Here is a 17585-nt window from a genome sequence, read left to right as displayed (position 1 = left end):
TATATGAATACACAATTCAAAATGCTATATTTACAGCACATAATAGATGCATTCATTGATGTCCTGTATCACAAATAAAGATAAAAATCAAGCATGTCTTTCCGAAAAGAATATACTGTTCCAGTATATTTCTCTCACAGTGCCTGTTCAGTGGACTGGCATAGGAGATAAACAAGATTTTACTGCATAACCTGACACCGCCAGTCCTATTGACTCACATATCCCTGTGGAGAGGAACTGTCAGTGCATACATTAGTGTACGGGAAGAAAAATGGGATCAGAAACGAAGAGGGGGAGAAATGAATCTGCACTACAGATACAGTTGTTTACTCCTTCAGGATGCGTGTGTGTGTACACATGGCAGTGTGGGATCTGGGAGAACATAACCTTGAGACAGACTCCCTGTTCAGCATGTTATGTGAGAGAATATTTTTGCCTGGAACCATAACAGCACACTGGCTGCATAAACAATGTCATTTTCGGGAAGACTTGAAATCAGCTGTGCAGAATACGGTCAGGTGTAAATGCGGTGCCTGCTGCCGCCCGAGGCTCATTCGCTCCGTCCGGCATGCGAGTGTGTATGCATAAAACATATTAACGTGTGTCTACAGACATGCTCTGGCGTGTGCATATTTGTGTCACATCAAGATCAAATAATAGTTGCCCGGAGGAGCCGGGAGGGGAACCCTTTCACTGTGTTTGTGTGAGAGTTCATAATACAGTGTGTCTAAAGAACAGATGTGTGGCTGGGGCCAGCAGCGGCCTATTGATAAGTATGCACGGTATGTCAGTGGAGGCCAGAGGGCCTGAGACAGGAACAAGCAGCTATTGTGGTCCAATACCACGAATATCAGCACCCTCCAAATCAGAGGAGATGAGAGGAGAGGATGAAAAAAAATCGAATCTCATCATCTTGGCATTGAGCTGTAGGAGTCGACTCACGCTCATCAGGCAGCTCATTCTCCATCACATCCTGCTCCATGCATCGACACCAGCCCTCCATCCGCTCCGTCTCCGCCTGCAGCAACTTGAGGAACCAGCGGCCGTCGGGGGGGCACACCGATCGGCCGACGGCCTGCAGGGCCTCCGCCTCTGGCTCCGCCACACTGTCCATCCAAGGGTCCGGCGGGGGCAGGATTGAAGGGTCGAACTCCATCTCCCCAGAGTCGTCAGCGGCGCAGGCGTGGTAGTGGTTCCCCGAGCCCTGGATGCTGACCGTGGAGGAGGCAGCGTCGCGGGAAAGCTGCCGCGGCATGGTGGCAAAGTGCCGCGGGCCAAGCTCCGGGCCGTCTGAGGGGTCGTCGAGGTCAGCCTGCACCGCCGCGGTGACGCTGTTGGAGCGGGTCATCCTGCGGTAACTAGGCGAGGAAGCAGAAACACACTTTTCTTTGCGATTGATTACACACACATTGTATGGTAATACCACATAAGCGCCTCCTTTTAGCGGTAATTATGATAAATTGTTTACACACAGTTCTTGGAGGGGATCCCAGTATGAAGCATTGGAATGATCACAGCAATTTCATCACTGATAGCGATGAATAGCTTTTGTACTGTGGAGCGTCCTTTGTGTGTGTGTGTGTGTGTTTTGTCACCTGGCTCATTCAGAAGCAACAGAGTATGCAGTCGTCCGTTGCACCACAAGACACACACACACACACACACACACACACACACCTAGGAACCCTCCCTACAGCTGTGTGTGCCATGTCGTATTTGCCAAGTCCCTCCACACTACGTGTAACAGCAGACACACACACACACACACATGTACAAAGATGAAATCAACCCACACAGACAGTATGCTATGTTCTAAAGAGCAGCTCGCCACCCCAGTAATGACTGGAACACCAGAGTTGGGCTTGGGGGGGGGGGGGAGACTTGGGTGCTTGGAGGAGCCGGTGGTGTAATCGCTGCAGGATTACAACTCAAATTGGGACATGACTCAAAGCACATCTTTTATTCACACATCCAAAAATGTGCCAGGGCGTAAACAAGAGGTACACTTTGCTCAGCATACATGAGGGCCAGCACGGACCGGGGCTCAGAAGACACAAATAAAGAGCGAATAAAAGCAGGAGAGTACACATTTGATGCAATCCCATACGTCGTCATGCCAACTTTGAATACCAAGCATTCCTCATCTGACCGATACATGTGTAGGTTTACATATTTTTACTATTTTGCAGTTAATAAACAGGAAATTAGTAAGATGTAGCCACTTTGCCAAGCCAGAAAAATAAGATCGACCTGCCAGCCAACTCTGTAACAGTTTAGCTCCACGCCTTCCTTTTTGTAATCGTTGTTTTCATCCTGTCACACCATCTAGTCAATCCAACTCCCCTCACCTGCCTCTGATCACCTCGTTAGTCCCTCATTACCTTCACCTGGTCCTCACGCCCTTCTCACCTGCAGCCCATCCCCTCATTAGTCCCTCACTATTTAGCTCCCTCACTTCCACTTGTCCTCTGCCAGATTGTCTTGTGTTTTCATGCCAAGTTCTCCAGTGTTATTAGAGTATATTCCTGACCTCTGATTCTCTGCCCCGCCCCTTTTTGGACTTGTTTGCGTCTTCGACTGATCTCCCGGTTTTGACCTAGCATGTTTCCAACCAAAGACAGTAATCTTTGTCACTCGTGTCTGAGTCGTGCTTTTGGGTCCACTCTAATAGCGTTGTGACAAACTCTGATCCAAGCCGTCCTCTCACACGTGAACCTCAGCTCGACATGCCTGCAGCGCGACACACACAAATGATCTGAGCTCCATCTTGTCTGCCTCGGCCCGTCTCCGGACGCGCACTCCTCCTCCGAGTTACCCATTCATCTCTAACCTCCCCTTTTCTCATTCATCTCTCCTTCCGTGAACAGAAAAAGAGCGAGAGCAGGAACAAGGGAGTGATTTCGGCAAGATCAAACAGTATGTGTGTGTGTGTGTGTGTGTGTGTGCTTTTTTGTGTGCATGCAAGCAGCCCGTGAGTGCGAGTGTGTGTGAAGAGCAGTTAAAGAGTAACTCCTACGAGCAGGTGTTCAGTTCTAATGACCTCAGCCTGTTTTCTATCAGCCTGCTAACAACTTCCTGCAGGGGCAGAGACGGGCAAGGCCAAACACGGCCCAGACAGAAAGACAGACGTATCAATAGACAGAAGGCAAGAGAACAAGGAGGTGCATTTAAAGAAAAAAGCCTATGTGAGAGAGGAGACTGTAAAATGTCAGGAAGGTATATATGCAGGAGAAAAGGAAAGCACACATAAAAAAGGCTGAAAGTACATGTTCTCATTACATTCATGTGGCGAACATGACGGAAAGTTATAAATCACAACATAGGTGGAGTCTTGCATTCCTTACGCTGCCGCTTTCGGAGAGCCCCGTAACCTCAAGGTTTTTGTTTGAAATTGAATTCATTTTCCTCTCAACTGCACAGAACATGAGAAAATACTGAAGCCTCTATAAACAAAAAAGGTTTTATGTGGGGAAGAAGTGCCGGAACAAGCTTAGAGAGATCTGTCGGATGATGGAAAACACATTTTTGACATTTAACATTGCATATGAGAGGCTCCTTCTTTGTTTGTCTTGTGTCAGTAATGACAAACCTCCAGGGAGCTAGGACAAAAATAAAAAGACAGGGAGGTCTAGCTGTCCCTTCCATTGCCTTATCGAGATGGTGCATATGGTTTAGTTATAGGACCATGAGCAATGCCCCACTTTCCCTGTGACCACAAAGCCTTTTGGTGATCCCCAATCCCAGACGCGAACCTTGCAAGGCCCTAAAAAATAGTTTTCATCTTTTACTTTTCTTTTTGCATGTTTGTGATCAAATTAATTACTTTTATTCATACAGAAAAAGAAAAAAATGTAAATATATAATTTTTATTTAAAGCTGACTTTTTACATTTTTGAGAGAATTTAATCTCCCAACATTTCATAATAGAAAGAAGTCTGTGAAAAGATCAACATGCTGTTGGTTGTGGTCATCTCTTTAACAGCTCTCTTCCACTCCCACTCACTTAATCCTAGTTCAAACAGCGAGGTGAGGTTATGACCTGCGACTGCTGCAGAGAAGGAGTAAGTCTCTCTCTCTCTTTCTCTCTCTCTCACACACAAATAAGGCAGTTTGAGCACTGGAGCGAGCCTGTAGGAGTTTGGCACTCTCGCTGTCTGGGAAACTAATGTAGGGGGCAGAATGCCCAGACCTCCCAGGTACACACACATGCATGGACACACACACACACACACAAACACGCGCAAGCAAACAGGTAAACAATCAAAACATGCACTCACAAAAATACCCTCCCTCCCTCCAACTCCAAACATTAACCAGAGAAATGCACAAGCTGCAGTGCTGCATGACATCCAGGGCCCCTCAGACTAGAAGGGGTCTGGGTGAGTTAATATTTGGCTTGGCAACTCCGAAAACTCAGATCTTGGTCACTCAGCCGAGACCTCCCCTTTCAGAAAGCCCCTCACATTCCCTGACGCTGTGTTAGTGTAAGTGTGTATGTGTGTGTGTGTGTGTGTGTGTGTGTGTGTGTGTGTGTGTGTGTTTTAAAGTGCTGGACTCAGACCTCACTGTGACCTTTGAATAAAGGTGATGTCTCTTTGAATTCCCAAAGCATGCCCTGGCTACAGCAGGAAAACAAGTACCGGGGCTAAGTTTGTCACCTTGCCTCACCAAACAGAAGGTCCCTGTTATGACAGCGTAAACGAAAGCAGACAAAGAAACCAAATAAATGCCTGCGTGTCCCACCACAGGCCTCGATAAGCCTGAAGTGCAATGTCAGCTAATGGAAACAGCATGCACACGAGGCCGCTGCTCCTCAGGCCGGGAACATGTTGCAGGATGAGAGAATGTAAAGCTAACACCACAGCGGTCTCTCAGAACTAAACAAACCCAATAAAACTCCCTCCCTTTTCTCTCTCTCTCTCTCCCCCCGTCCCTCCCTCCCTCCATCCCACACATGCGCAAAAAAAAACCCCAACCTCACCCACACAGCCTCAAAGTAGCCTGAATCACAATGACTGGAGCAACAGATGGCTGTCAACTCACCCCCTCCACCTTCCCAGCTCCCTGCACAACATCCTTTGGCCCAGCTGTCACTTGCGGGCCCCTGGCTGAGGGGGCTCTGACGCCAACCTCCCCTGAATTGGGGACAGCTGCTGCAGGAAAGCCGGGGCAGGGGGGCACAAGCTTTGCAGAACACTCCAAACTTGTGCCTGTCTCCAGACGTCCTCTTCCTGCTCCTGCTATCTCTGCCTCATCCCTCCCATCAGACTCATCCAGTTTCACGTTTACCACCCCCCTTCTTTCTTTCTCCATTTCTCTCTTCACTCACCATCGCTCGTCCTCCACCTGAATTCCGATCGACTGGAATTTAGACTGCTCCTCCGTCGGCCCTCCTTCCTCTGGGTCCACCTAAGAGGAGGGGGGACACTGTCAAAGTGCAAGCCAGAGTGGCTCTTTAGGACTTAACCCTCCTGTTGCCTTCGGGTCATTTTGACCCGATTCAATATTGAACCCTCCTGCCGCCTTCGGGTCAATTTGACCCGATTCAATGTTTAATGTCGGTGTTCTTTCGGTAGTCAACAAACAAACATAAAGTACCTCACACTTAAACTTGGAAAACAATATTAATTCTAATAATTTTCTGGAGATTTTAATAGCTGGAGTCATATTGACCTCAAGGGTAAAATATGTTAGTAAATATAAAGGTAACATGAGGGTTAAACATTGAATCGGGTCAAATTGACCCGAAGGCGACAGGAGGGTTAAAACAGGCTGGTCCACAAACCTGGATCCCGATGGAGAGGCACTTGCGGAGCGCTTCCCTCTGCGCCTTGCTGTCTGCGGAGACGTGCGCGACGGCAGAGGTGGCGGCGGTGGCAGTGATGGCGATTGTGCTGTTGGTGACATGCTGGCTGGCCGGGCCGTGCACCTGCGCGTTAGCCGCCTCGATGGCTGCCGTCAGGGCCTTCATGCTGTCGATGCTCTCGGTGGAGTTGGACAGGCCCGGCTGGGAGCCGGTTCCCGTTCGCGTTCCGGAGCCCCCGTCCATGTAGGCATCCTGAGCGGACTCGGTGCTGCTCTGTGCCGTGATGGATATGAAGGGTTTGGACGGGGTGGTCCGCGGTGGGACCGGGGGAGGCATCTTTTTGTAGGTGGTGATGCATGATGACACTGCAGGGAGGAGACGGAGAAAGATGGAAAGTGTGACTAAAAGGTATACACAAATCTGGTCAATAAAAGATACGTTTAAACGACAACTATTTTACATGGGACGTTCAAGAAGAGGAGAAGGAGAATTGGGCCTGTGCACATTTTCTTCCGTGGCTCAGGAGGAAGGGGTCTTAACTCTGGGGAAATAACCGTTGTGACGTCATCTCAGATTTGTACTTTCAACTTAATATTTCTAACTGAAAACCTGTATTACAAACTGTCGCTGTGGAGAATGAAAGGGGCATTCAAGAGGAAGGGTTGGGTTGCATCATAAGACATTTAAGATAAAGTTTTTAAAATTAGACTCATTCTCAAAACTAAAAGTCCAGATTTCTCAATTTCAACCATTCTTTTAGTTTTTTATATTTCTCTTGGGAGTTTTATAGAAGTGCAATTATTAAATCATCGAAATGCACCTTTAGTTATCCTTATTAGTGATTTGGATAGCAAATAATGACAATAAAGAAAATCATAATTAAATACGTAATGTGTACAATATTTGTATATGCAGGATATTTAATAGAATAACCGGCAACTATATGGCACACATCTATACGTAGAATTGTATGAATGAATGTAGTGTTATGCAACACATGTGCAATTAAAAAATATATAAAATATAGATTAATGACCCGAGAGGAAAAAGACAGACAGTTTACCACAAGGTCTTAGGCCCCTGAGTCGGGAGTCAAAATGGACAGTAGATTAGGGGCAACTTTAACAAATCAGAGCCTGGTCTAGTAATAGGATTAGTTTGTCAGCCACTTGACCCACTGATCTCGATGGTAAAGCCATCTACGCACTTACTGTCCACATCCAGAAGAATTTGATGGCGCACTAAGTAGCCCTATACGTGCTTGCGTGCTTTGCTGTTGTTTGCGCACATAATTGCACAGAAGTTAAATTCAATTTCTGATAAAGCACAGAAGTTACATTATATTGTAAAAGACAGCTGGAGAGCGTAGTGCACTCCAAAGGCTTTGCATTAGATCCCAGAAAATAGATATTTAAAAGCATCACAGTGCTGCTCAGGTACACTCTGCCTCTCAGGTTACAGCGAAAGGTTCTGCATAGACAACGGAGCCTCTCACGCGTTGACTCAGGAGCCTGGGTATAGAAACATGCCGACAGACAAAAGACATAAAGAAAGGCAACAGCAGCCACCTCCTAACTACACGATGCTTTGATATCTCCTCCCTGGCTTAGTGCTATCATCAAAACTAGGTCGCTCTCTCTCTCTGCTCCGCACCAAAAGTAGGACACCGGGTTTCCTGGATCCCGTTTTAATCCCTACAAAAGACAAACATCCTACCGCGGAGAGATCGTTGCTCTCTGTGCGGCAGACCAACTGTTGCCAGCAGCCGTGTGTAAAACTATGAGCGCGGAACTTTGTTTGCTTTGTTTCTTGCCATCTCATCGACAGCTACAGATGGGCCCGAACATACTGGAGGTGAACAGAGGGCTGACTTCATCCTCTCGGTTTGTCAGAGTCATCCTCCGCTCGGCACCCACCCTCCTCCTGCTCCCGCCTCGCCAGCAGTGATTGGATGATCCCGGACGAGATTCCGGTCAAGTTTTGACAAGCTGGAAAGTCCTCAGACCGGATGAAGGCTGCGCCGCGATGAGATCACGGTTGCTTATACGAGTGCCTTTGATGGCGAGGTAGCAAACCACAAGAAAGACAAAAAGGAGGTGACTTACTGCATTTCCTTTCACAGCTAAATGTCATACGTTTAGGGAGATGCTGTATATGCAGGAATGACTGCCGCAGATCACAAGAGAATGTCGCGATATACAGCGCTGTCTCGCCTTCTCACAGATGTCTGGGGAATATGATCGACATCCAGGGCTGAGCTTCCGAAAGGTCACATAGTCCAGACCCACGGGAGAGCGACACATACGCAGTGAACACACATGCACTCGCACAGAGGGAGACGGGGCGAGGTCCTGCCCCTATCAGGCGTGGAGGTTCAAAGGATAGAATGTCAGCCTCTTTCAGAGCCTCTATCCCCTGAAGTCATCTAAAAGTCACCGTTGCGCGTGTGTGTGTGTCGAGCGTGTGTGTGCGCGGCCCCCATCGGGCCCAGAGAAGGGTTAAAGAACAGAGGGTTTTCATCCGCTCAATAAGGCGCTGTATGAAACGGGAGACGACACGCCACGTCCCACCGAGCTGTCACTGCGAGAGCCAGACACGCCGAGGATGACAGGGGGGTTTTGAATGCCAAGACGGGTTAGGTAAACAAACTCAGGAGTCGGAACATGCCCGCACACCAATGTATTCGCACACTGGCCTACAGACATGCAACCGTAAGCAACGCAAGTAACATTGACACAAGCCAGCTTAACGTTTCAACCTCTCCACATCAAGGGAGACCACAGATTTCCTGCCACTGATATGCTCTCCATTCATCAGGAGCCGTTGTCAACAGTGACTTGGGCTCATGCCCCCGACTTGGATGCAAGTGTGTGTGTAAAGATGCGTCATCAAAACATGGAGCAGAATTAATGGATTAGAGTTTCTTTCTGGGGGGAAAGACTTAAAAGTAACTCAGTGAATTTAATTCCTGCCCGTCTGTCAATAGTAAAGGGAGAGCTGACCCCCCAAAAAAAACGTCCCGATAGAACAGCAGCCAAGTTTCCAGTTGCCACAGTAATGATAAGGAAATGGTTTGATCCTCATGCAGCCATGGGCGCATTAGACAGCTACACAGCCCGGACCTCCCACGCACACAGACAGTCAAGGACAAAGTGAAGTAGAAATGTGACGCAGGATTCCACCAGACCCTCAAGAAGGAATGTGGAAAACTCTCTGCACCAACCACAAATACACTGACAAGCACACGAAAAAAGTTGTTTCTGTCAATCTATGATATCAGGTTAGTGGAGCTTTGATGGCAGAAAAAGAAAGACATCATTCGTATATCTTGTGAAACGAGAACAACTTCCTCACTCAATGGAATTGTGGAATTTCATCTCTCCCCTCATAGAGGTAGGTGCAGCCTGCTGCGAGCATTGTCATCCCAAAGAGAAGAGTTTGTGAATGACAACACTCTGGTGGCTCTCTGCCAAATCCCTCTTTTGACAAATACTTCAAAAGTCCCATGCCGACAAGTTGGTGTGAATAGCAGTTCTTCTTGGCAGAGCACTCCCCCACCTCTGGGCTTCATAATATCAAAGAATGCCTCCTCCCTCCCCTGGGACAAAGCAACGGCTCCATTCATTTTGCCTTTAGAACAAAAACAGATCTGCTAGCCGCCTCATGTAGGCTCTGCTGATCACTGAGTCCCATTTTGTGTGTCTGCATCGGTGTTTCCTTTATTGAGTCATCGTGTTCACGATACTGGACGTATTGAAGGCAGGCAGCTGCCTTGTAATCTCCAATCTGTGTATCTGTGTGATAGGCCACTTCAAAGAGCAGACGGTTTGGTTTAGGAGGTTAGCTCACAGGAACGGGCTCCCCCGCGCGGGGGCCGGGAGCAAATCCACCGCCATCCAAACAAATACAAAGGCCCGGAAAAGGGGCGGTCAGTATGGGGGAACATTGACAGCTGAGCCCAGCTGCACTGTGTTTGGGATGAGGGTCTGCCAGAGGGGAGATGATGGCAGAGAATAGCGAACAGGGTAGAGGAGCTGAACAACACGGAGGAGGAGGAGGAGGAGGAGGAGGAGTAGTGAGGGTAAATCAGAGAGTTGCTGCCTGGCTCCGTCTGTTCGCTTTCTGTCCATTTGTCCATCTCTCTCTCTCTCTCTCTCTCTCTCGCTCTCACTCTGTCACACAGGCATAGAGAACCAGCTGGAGACCTTTGTGATGGCGTCGCCATGGCGACACATAGCAACATGAAGTTTACAGGGTGGCTTGGCGGTTCACCAGCAGCAAGCCGAGGGAAGCTTCTGTTGGCCATTTGTTTACCTTGACAGGGTAAACTACAGCTGCACTGACACCCACCCAAACACCGGCCAACAAGAGCACACAGCAGGAATAATGGGTCACAGCGAGCGTAAATTAAAAATAAAATAAACACCAGGATAACAGCATCGAGAGGACCACTGGTTGCCACTGTGTTGCAAATGAATATCCAATAATCGTCCTGGACCAGAAGCAGGAGCTTTGTGAGGCTGAGTACTTAACTCGAGCAACCAATTTGTCTTGGACCCTTGTCAAAAATACAGCTCGCCACTGGGTTTCCAGGGCAACGTCGTGAGAAGACAATGCACTGAAAGGTTCACACAGGTTGACATGACACTGCTGTTGTGAACAACAATGCAGAAATGCGAGCAGCACTCTAAATGACTCAACATGGCCTCCGGTAGGCTCCTGTGAGTAACTGTTAAACAGGAGAAGGCCTTGAGTCTCAACGTGTTGTGTTCCACTCACACAGATAGCAGGCTTGTTGCTCATCACTGCTGATCAGACAATACTGCGAGACGCAACAAAAACTGCACACAGCGGATACCATGGTCCTTAAAAAGTCTGTTAACAGCCTTCTGAGTCACCTGAAAGTCTCCCTGACACCCTCATGTCAGTCTACGCCTCCCAGCCACCAGAGGTCAGAGGTCACCAGAGAGGGTTTCTGCTCTCCAGATGCCTGAATTCTCTCAGACACAATAGCTCACTGTGTGCGCAGAGGGGAAGGTGGCAGTCAAACGAGTGCCTTTTAAAGAAGTACATTTAGCATGTGTGATTGGCTGTCGGGGAAGGAATGCAAATGGTGCCAGTGTTGTAAACATCCTGCATCTGCAGCTTTTAAATTGTTTTTTTTCTTCTCTTCTCCTCGAGTTAAACATAAGCATGCAAAGCCTATCAGCTCGAAACATTTGTGAAATATGCCTCCGGTGTCCTCAGACCAACAGTGCCATCAACAAAGCCGTGTGCTCAGCGTGCCCTTTTTGACAGAAACCCGTATCAACAGTGGGTAACTGCTCTGGCAGGCTGGAGTCCCCTGAATCCGCAGATAAGAGTGTGTTTACAACTGTCAGCCAACGCTAAATCTGGCAGGCAGCAACTCGCTGTGAGGCAATATATTCACTTCACTTAACCCACTTCCCTGAGCTTCAAGTTCATAGAGAGCCCGGTTACCTGCATTCCTCTGTTATGACCTGGCGTTCTCCGCGCAATGTCAATCAGTGACAGGCAGGGACAGACATGCTGAGAGTTACAAAACATAAAACATTTAAATAAATAAAAAAGGGGTGGGAAAATATCAGTTGAGAGTTGATTTTCAAAACACACTTGTTAGTGATCACGTTTATTCAAGATCCATACGGCCAGGAAGACGCAGTGTTTTGAAGTCAACCGATGTGGGGGAAGTGACATCACTAACCGATTGTTTTATCCCCCTCTAAAATATCTAAATAACTAACAATTACTCTAACAGTCGTGCACTCGTCAACACTGTAAATACCAACTAGATGACATTTGTTACCCTGTCGGGTATAATCATTTTGGATTGTGTTTAAATATGTAATCCCTAAACTGCTCCATGTACAGCACTGAAGCATGTGAGCCGATCTCCGAAAGACTTTTCTTACATGGTCGTAGTTTTCTTTTCTAGTGTTCTCCGTTACTCCTTGGCGAGGGCTTTGCCCCGACTAGTGCACAACCACGTGAAGAGACACCTCCGTCTTTTGTTTCCGTCTAAAAAAGATCTGCCTGCAGGGGGTTGAAAGAGTTAGCACAGTCACTCAGCGTAAGAAGAGAAGAGGGTGAGAGATAAAGAAAAGGGGGATGTGGAAGAGAAAAGGGCGATAGGACGGAGGATAACTTTGCTTTGTGGTTTCCTTCAGTTCCTGTACATTCCAGCTGCTTTGTGGGGCATGAAAACTGAGCGTTAGCTCCAGCGCTAAAGCTAACACGCCCAAACAACTCACGCGTGCTTTCACTGCACTCATTTCCCACAGCATTGCTCACCGGCCCACTGAGACTTTAAGAGTAGACTGTGCAGAGTGACACATCGCATGTGTCGGCAATGACGGCACGGCAACTGGAATAAGCCGTGGCATACCTATAAACAGAATCATATCGCTGGGGGGGAGGGGGGGGGGAGAGATCAGTTAGTCATTTAATTTAACTGTTTATGTGAATGAGCGCTGACTACGTCTACATACATCTTGTCACCGTTAGAGAACACAGAGATGAAGATAGAGTGAAAGAAGAAGAAAGGACAGGGTCTTAATGGTGGTATTTTTTGTTGCCGAGTGGATAATACATCCCGTCTGCCACACTAGAAATACAAAGCGATGTTGCCACCACACTGTCTCCAAGTGCTGAACACAGTTCCCTGATAAAACATGACAGACTGTCCACGAGAGCTGAACTTCTGTGAATTTACAGCAGAGTACAGGAAAACATAACCGCAGGCCTGGAGAGCGATGGACTGGGACAAAATAGCAAAAACACAGCCAGATAGACGAAAAGACAAGTGGCTGACACACACACACACACACGCACACACACATACAGTCTTAAGTGAGAGGGCTGAAACACAATGCCGATGTCATGTCATTACATGAAGGATCACTGCTTGCTGCAGCTGCTATTTACATATAAATGCATAAGAATGTGGTCAAAAGTTCACTTCTTCTTTCCATGGTTTATATGCAACACACACTCTGGTGATTAACTCCAAGAGGTACGAAGGCCAGTACTTGATTCATAAAATGACTAGACACGGAGGGGAAAAAAGGCAGGAAAGCTGGCTGACGTTTTTTTTTACAAGCGTTTGAGTTTACTCTTCCAGGAATGCCGCGAAACATTAGCGTCGGGTGTTGTTTCACAGTCCTGGTCTTTTTTCTTCCCCCCCCCGCCCCCCCTCGCATTCCTTCCTCCATTCGTCCTGTTTGACGTTCTTTGTCCTGACCACTTGCACATGGAGGGGAAAGGAGACACTGGCGGGCTTAATCCACCGCCAGAGGCATGCTAAAGCCATCTGGGCCCAAAACCAAATTGTGCGTCTCCTATATGAGAGGAGGAACGGGGCGGGCGGAGGAGGACGGATGGAGAGAAGGAGATGGAAAGTTAAGAGAGAGAAAGAGGAACGTTTGAGAAAAAAGAGGGGGAGAGAGAAAAAGGTAGGAGGAACAAGAGGGTATGAGGGGGGATTTGGAACAAGAACCAGGCTACACTGACGTATAGTATCTTTTGTGGTTTCCAGTCCTGACCCTCTGACCCTATACATCCTGTTGAAGGGGTGGAGGAAGGAGAGGGGGGGGGGAGGAAAGAAAGGCGAGATGGCAGCTATAGGCACTGGATGGTTGTGTGTGCAGCTGTGTGTCCAACGTAGAGAGCAATGGAGCCAGCGTGTTTCAGAGAACATATGAATATCAGACTAGATGCTCCAAAGCGCTTTCCGTCTCTCAGGTGTGATTTTTCACACCCCTCTTCCGACGTGTTTACATCCACTCCCCTGCAGAACCTTATGGGGGAGGAACAATAGACTCTCCAACATTCCCACTCTCCTGCCGAGAGCACTCGTTTGTCTCCTGCATTCCTTTCCCCATTCATCTCTTTCTCTCTCGCTCTCCCCTCCTGGATAGAAGAAGAAAAAAAACTTTACACGGGGGTGGGGGTCTGTGAGTGTGTCTTAAAAACCTCTGACTGGAGTCAGTACCCCTTGAACACAACCTCCCCCCCTCCCTTTCCTCCCCGTTTTACTTGGGTAGTGAAGCAGCAAAGCTCAAAGAAAGGGAGGAGAAAGAGGAGATGCATTCTTTCTCTCCCTCTCGCTGTCTCTCAGTGTGTACCGGGGGTGAGCTGTGGCTTATTTTTAATGACTGGCTAAAAAAATAAAAAAGAGGGAGGGTTGGGTCTCTTCCCCGCCGGCCGCTTTTACACACACACACACACACACACACACACACACACACACACACAGACAGACACACATTACTGTAGCTGAGTCTGGGACTTTCACAGAGAAGTCTTTAATTTGCGCTGGGGCCTGGCCTCCCACACTGCACAGCCCAAACCACCCACTTACAGCCATGCACCATTCCTAAGAGTTACTTCAACATACTCCCTGCCCTGCCGAACAGTGAAGGCAACATGCACCACACAATTTAGCTGTCAAGTAAAAAAAAAAAAAGTCAACATCCTGTCAAGAGAGCGGAGCAAAATGCGTGTTTGTCTTCATGCCTCCTTGGAGGAAACTTAACTCCGTATCCCAACCCCTCTTGTGTTTCTCTTTCACCTTGTACGCCTTGAGTTTGCGGGGCCCTGCCCGGCCCGGCTTTAGCATGCAGGAGCCATGAGGATCATCCACAGTAAACACAGAGGAAATCCTTTCGGGGCTTTGGTCTTCCTTTGCTCCTTCTGATGCCAAAACAGAGACAGGAAGAGCTCAAATATTTTTTTTGAAAAAGGGAGGAGTGGGACAGCCCCTACCTGACAGAGCAGCCCCTGTCCACCTGATCAGACACGCCAAATGTGCCATTGACATCTTGATAATCCCTTTAAGTAAAACTACAGAATCCTTCTGTTGAGCAGGAAGCTGTTGTGTGTGTGTGTGTGTGTGTGCTCTTTCTGCAGAGCGGCGAACAGCAGGGGTCCAATGCCGCAGACATTCTTTGTATTTGCCGTAGCCCTGTCAGTTCCTCCCTGTGCCCTTCTCTTCTGCCTTTTCCCCCCTCTCCTTCAAACTCAGAGCAGGAGCAGAGGAATGAATGACATTCCCTTCCTGTGTCAAAAGACATCCAAACGCCACTCTTCCCCCTAAATAGCTATAATCAAAGCATTCCAGGCCATAACACACTGGGACCAATTAAGTCGTAAGTAAACATGAACACCTAACAGCCACCAACAAAAGCTTGAAGCAGATACGTCCTATTGACTTTTATTCCGCTTTAGAGCATGTCCAGGCAGGAAATCACTGTTGATTCAAGGCGTGGAAATGCACACTGATTTCACCCGAATTTATACTATCACCATATTTCCATTTCTGCAGATATTCAACACATTCCTCCAGCTGTTAAGCATCGGCACAGATTACCCACGACGACATTGCACCACAGCGTCATGTTATACGCATTATCTGGGTCCATACTCAACACTGGCAGTTGAGATTTCACAAATCCGACTGGCGACATGCCGTAAAGCAGCTGAGGCTAGGAGGACATCTAGTGAAACATTTTGTATTGCAAGTCAAGAATTCTCTCTTTCCCCGGCCTACATCTGGATCACAGCGCCGTGATTTATTTCCAAAAGTAAATTTGACGTCAGAAACACTCGAATTGAATGACTCAATGCAGCAATTCAGCTTGAATGACACATTTAACTGCAACACTACATGCTGGAATAACAGGTAATAAACCCACAGATGTAAAAAAAAACACTTCAAACTTAATTAAATCCATCTGCATCTGTTTATCTGATGACTTACACCCTGGAAGTGACATTGAACCGTATAAAAAAAAGATGCTGAGTGTTTTTGCCCCGCGTCAATGAAAGAGTGCAAGTTCCCACTGGCTCGCATTCTCAGACAGCCGTGACAGGATGAAGTAATTACGGAGTGGCTGACACACCAGCATGGTCGGGATTTATCTCCTCCAGGAAGAGAGATAGCCAAATCACAGTTTACCCACATCGAGGCTCCCAGTTTGGGGCTTGGTCCCGCAGCTGCAAACAGAGAAGCCATACAGACCCTCTCCGGTCACATGCGTGCACACGCGCTCAGAAGCTCCATCGAGGTATAGAGGCCTGCCGCGACTGGCATCCTCCTCCTTTTTTTTTTTTACTACACATGTATAGGCCGTGCGTGTGCCGGTGTGTCGCCACATGCCTCGACCCAGCTCTCGGTTCCTGTCAAACACACCTACTTGCACCATCAAAGCATGCGGGAGGACAGCATTATGCAGGTGTGTGCGTGTGAGAGGGAACAAGGGAGAGAATTGGAGAGACAGATGACACCAGAGGACTGTTTAATGTACATCCCCACTCTTTGAATAATAATTCCACCTTAGAGGATGCCAGCTTTGATCCACTGACACACAGGTGTATTTCACATGCAGCGGCATACGCTGCTAATTCAGGGCTTTATCTGTCCCTGTAATTAACGCCAGAGCACGGCGACCGATCTGTGTGTGTGTGTGTGTGCGGGACTGAGGAACAGACATGGCAAGAGGGATTGATGGAGCTCAAAGGAGCATTCCTCCTCAATGAACAATGTTTGATCTCCATGTCTTTCAGGCACATATACTGTACATCAAGCAGAGTGTGAACACCAGTCATGATTCACATCTCATTTCCTCTATTTCGGTCTTTTGGACTCAAACGTGTCACTGGAACTTAAGACCCACTGCGATTCTAAACTACCACAAGATGAAACTTTTGAGTTGCCTCAGAGGCTGAGACTCACTGCTTTGGTAAGATGTCAGAAGGCAAGTTGGATTTTTTAAACTGGAGATGATGCTCCCTCTTGTGGTGATAACCCTAAATTGATTCAAAAACTGAGTGGCATTTAAAAGTTTTTTTTGGTTTGTGTTGGTCTTTGTGTTTTTCTGGGAACCACCTCGTAATATTTCAGAAAGGTTGAAATGCAAAACAGATTATTAAGATTTGGAACATGAAGGAAAAAAAACGTTATCAGAAATGAACTTCATCTTTTCGTGTTTTTTTTCTTCTAGTTTTCGAATATTTGAAATAATTAATATACTGTCATAATGATAATCTTTTTTGTGAAGTAATTTTTTTATATCTATTCATATGTTTTATTTTTCTGGTGGAAGTTTGGCTCGCAATCTCATGTGGGATGAGGGAAATGTTTGGCATGACATCAAAAGTTAACTGCAAAATTACAAGTGAGTCTCTGAGCATTACATCAGACATAAACAACAACAAAATGGACCAACTGGCATTTTTCACTTAATTATGATGCCGAATGATTTTATGAATCAGGTCAAGGTTAAGCGAATACTCAGAGCTTTTTTGTCCCGTCTCAACCGTATTTTTTTGTGGTATTCATCCACAATGGTAGGATGGCTCACCTCTTAAGAAAGCTTTACTCATCCTTTACAGTTATTTATTATTAATATTGATAAGCTAGAATTTATCATTCAATGCAATATTCAATATTTAATATTCAATATTCAGAGCCAGGAGACAAACGCATGTTACTAAGGAGTTGATAAATAAGGACAGGATCAGCAACCACTGCTTCATGGCTTAGTGTGTAACCGCTTTAATTAACAACCTTATTTCCACCTAAACCTCTTTTATCTTTGTTCTTCTTACTGTTCTGGTTTATTTTACGTGGATTATGAGAAATCTGGAGTTAACATTGCCCACAGCACAGAAGAATTAAGAGACTGATGAAAGAGTGAAGTTAAGAGACTAAAAGTGAGTAAAGAAAAAGTAAGCGAGTTTGAAGAGACATTAAATATGC

The 17585-nt window shown here is 47.0% G+C and overlaps 1 protein-coding gene across 1 annotated transcript in view; it reads right to left on the bottom strand.

The window, feature by feature from the left end:
* The window catches only part of dlgap1b (discs, large (Drosophila) homolog-associated protein 1b), a 91854-nt gene that overhangs the window by 3949 nt on the left and 70320 nt on the right, over positions 1-17585 (bottom strand). The window contains exons 7-9 of the mRNA XM_056434112.1: positions 5786-6171; positions 5330-5409; positions 943-1358 (exon numbers count right to left, since the gene is read on the bottom strand). Coding sequence (XP_056290087.1) covers positions 943-1358; positions 5330-5409; positions 5786-6171 — 882 coding nt within the window. The remainder of the gene's footprint in view (positions 1-942; positions 1359-5329; positions 5410-5785; positions 6172-17585) is intronic.

Source organism: Pseudoliparis swirei, chromosome 16, assembly GCF_029220125.1.
Source record: "Pseudoliparis swirei isolate HS2019 ecotype Mariana Trench chromosome 16, NWPU_hadal_v1, whole genome shotgun sequence".
NCBI lineage: Eukaryota > Metazoa > Chordata > Actinopteri > Perciformes > Liparidae > Pseudoliparis > Pseudoliparis swirei.
The sequence above is the reverse complement of the archived record's forward strand: the minus strand, read 5'-3'. Positions and strand labels throughout refer to the sequence as shown.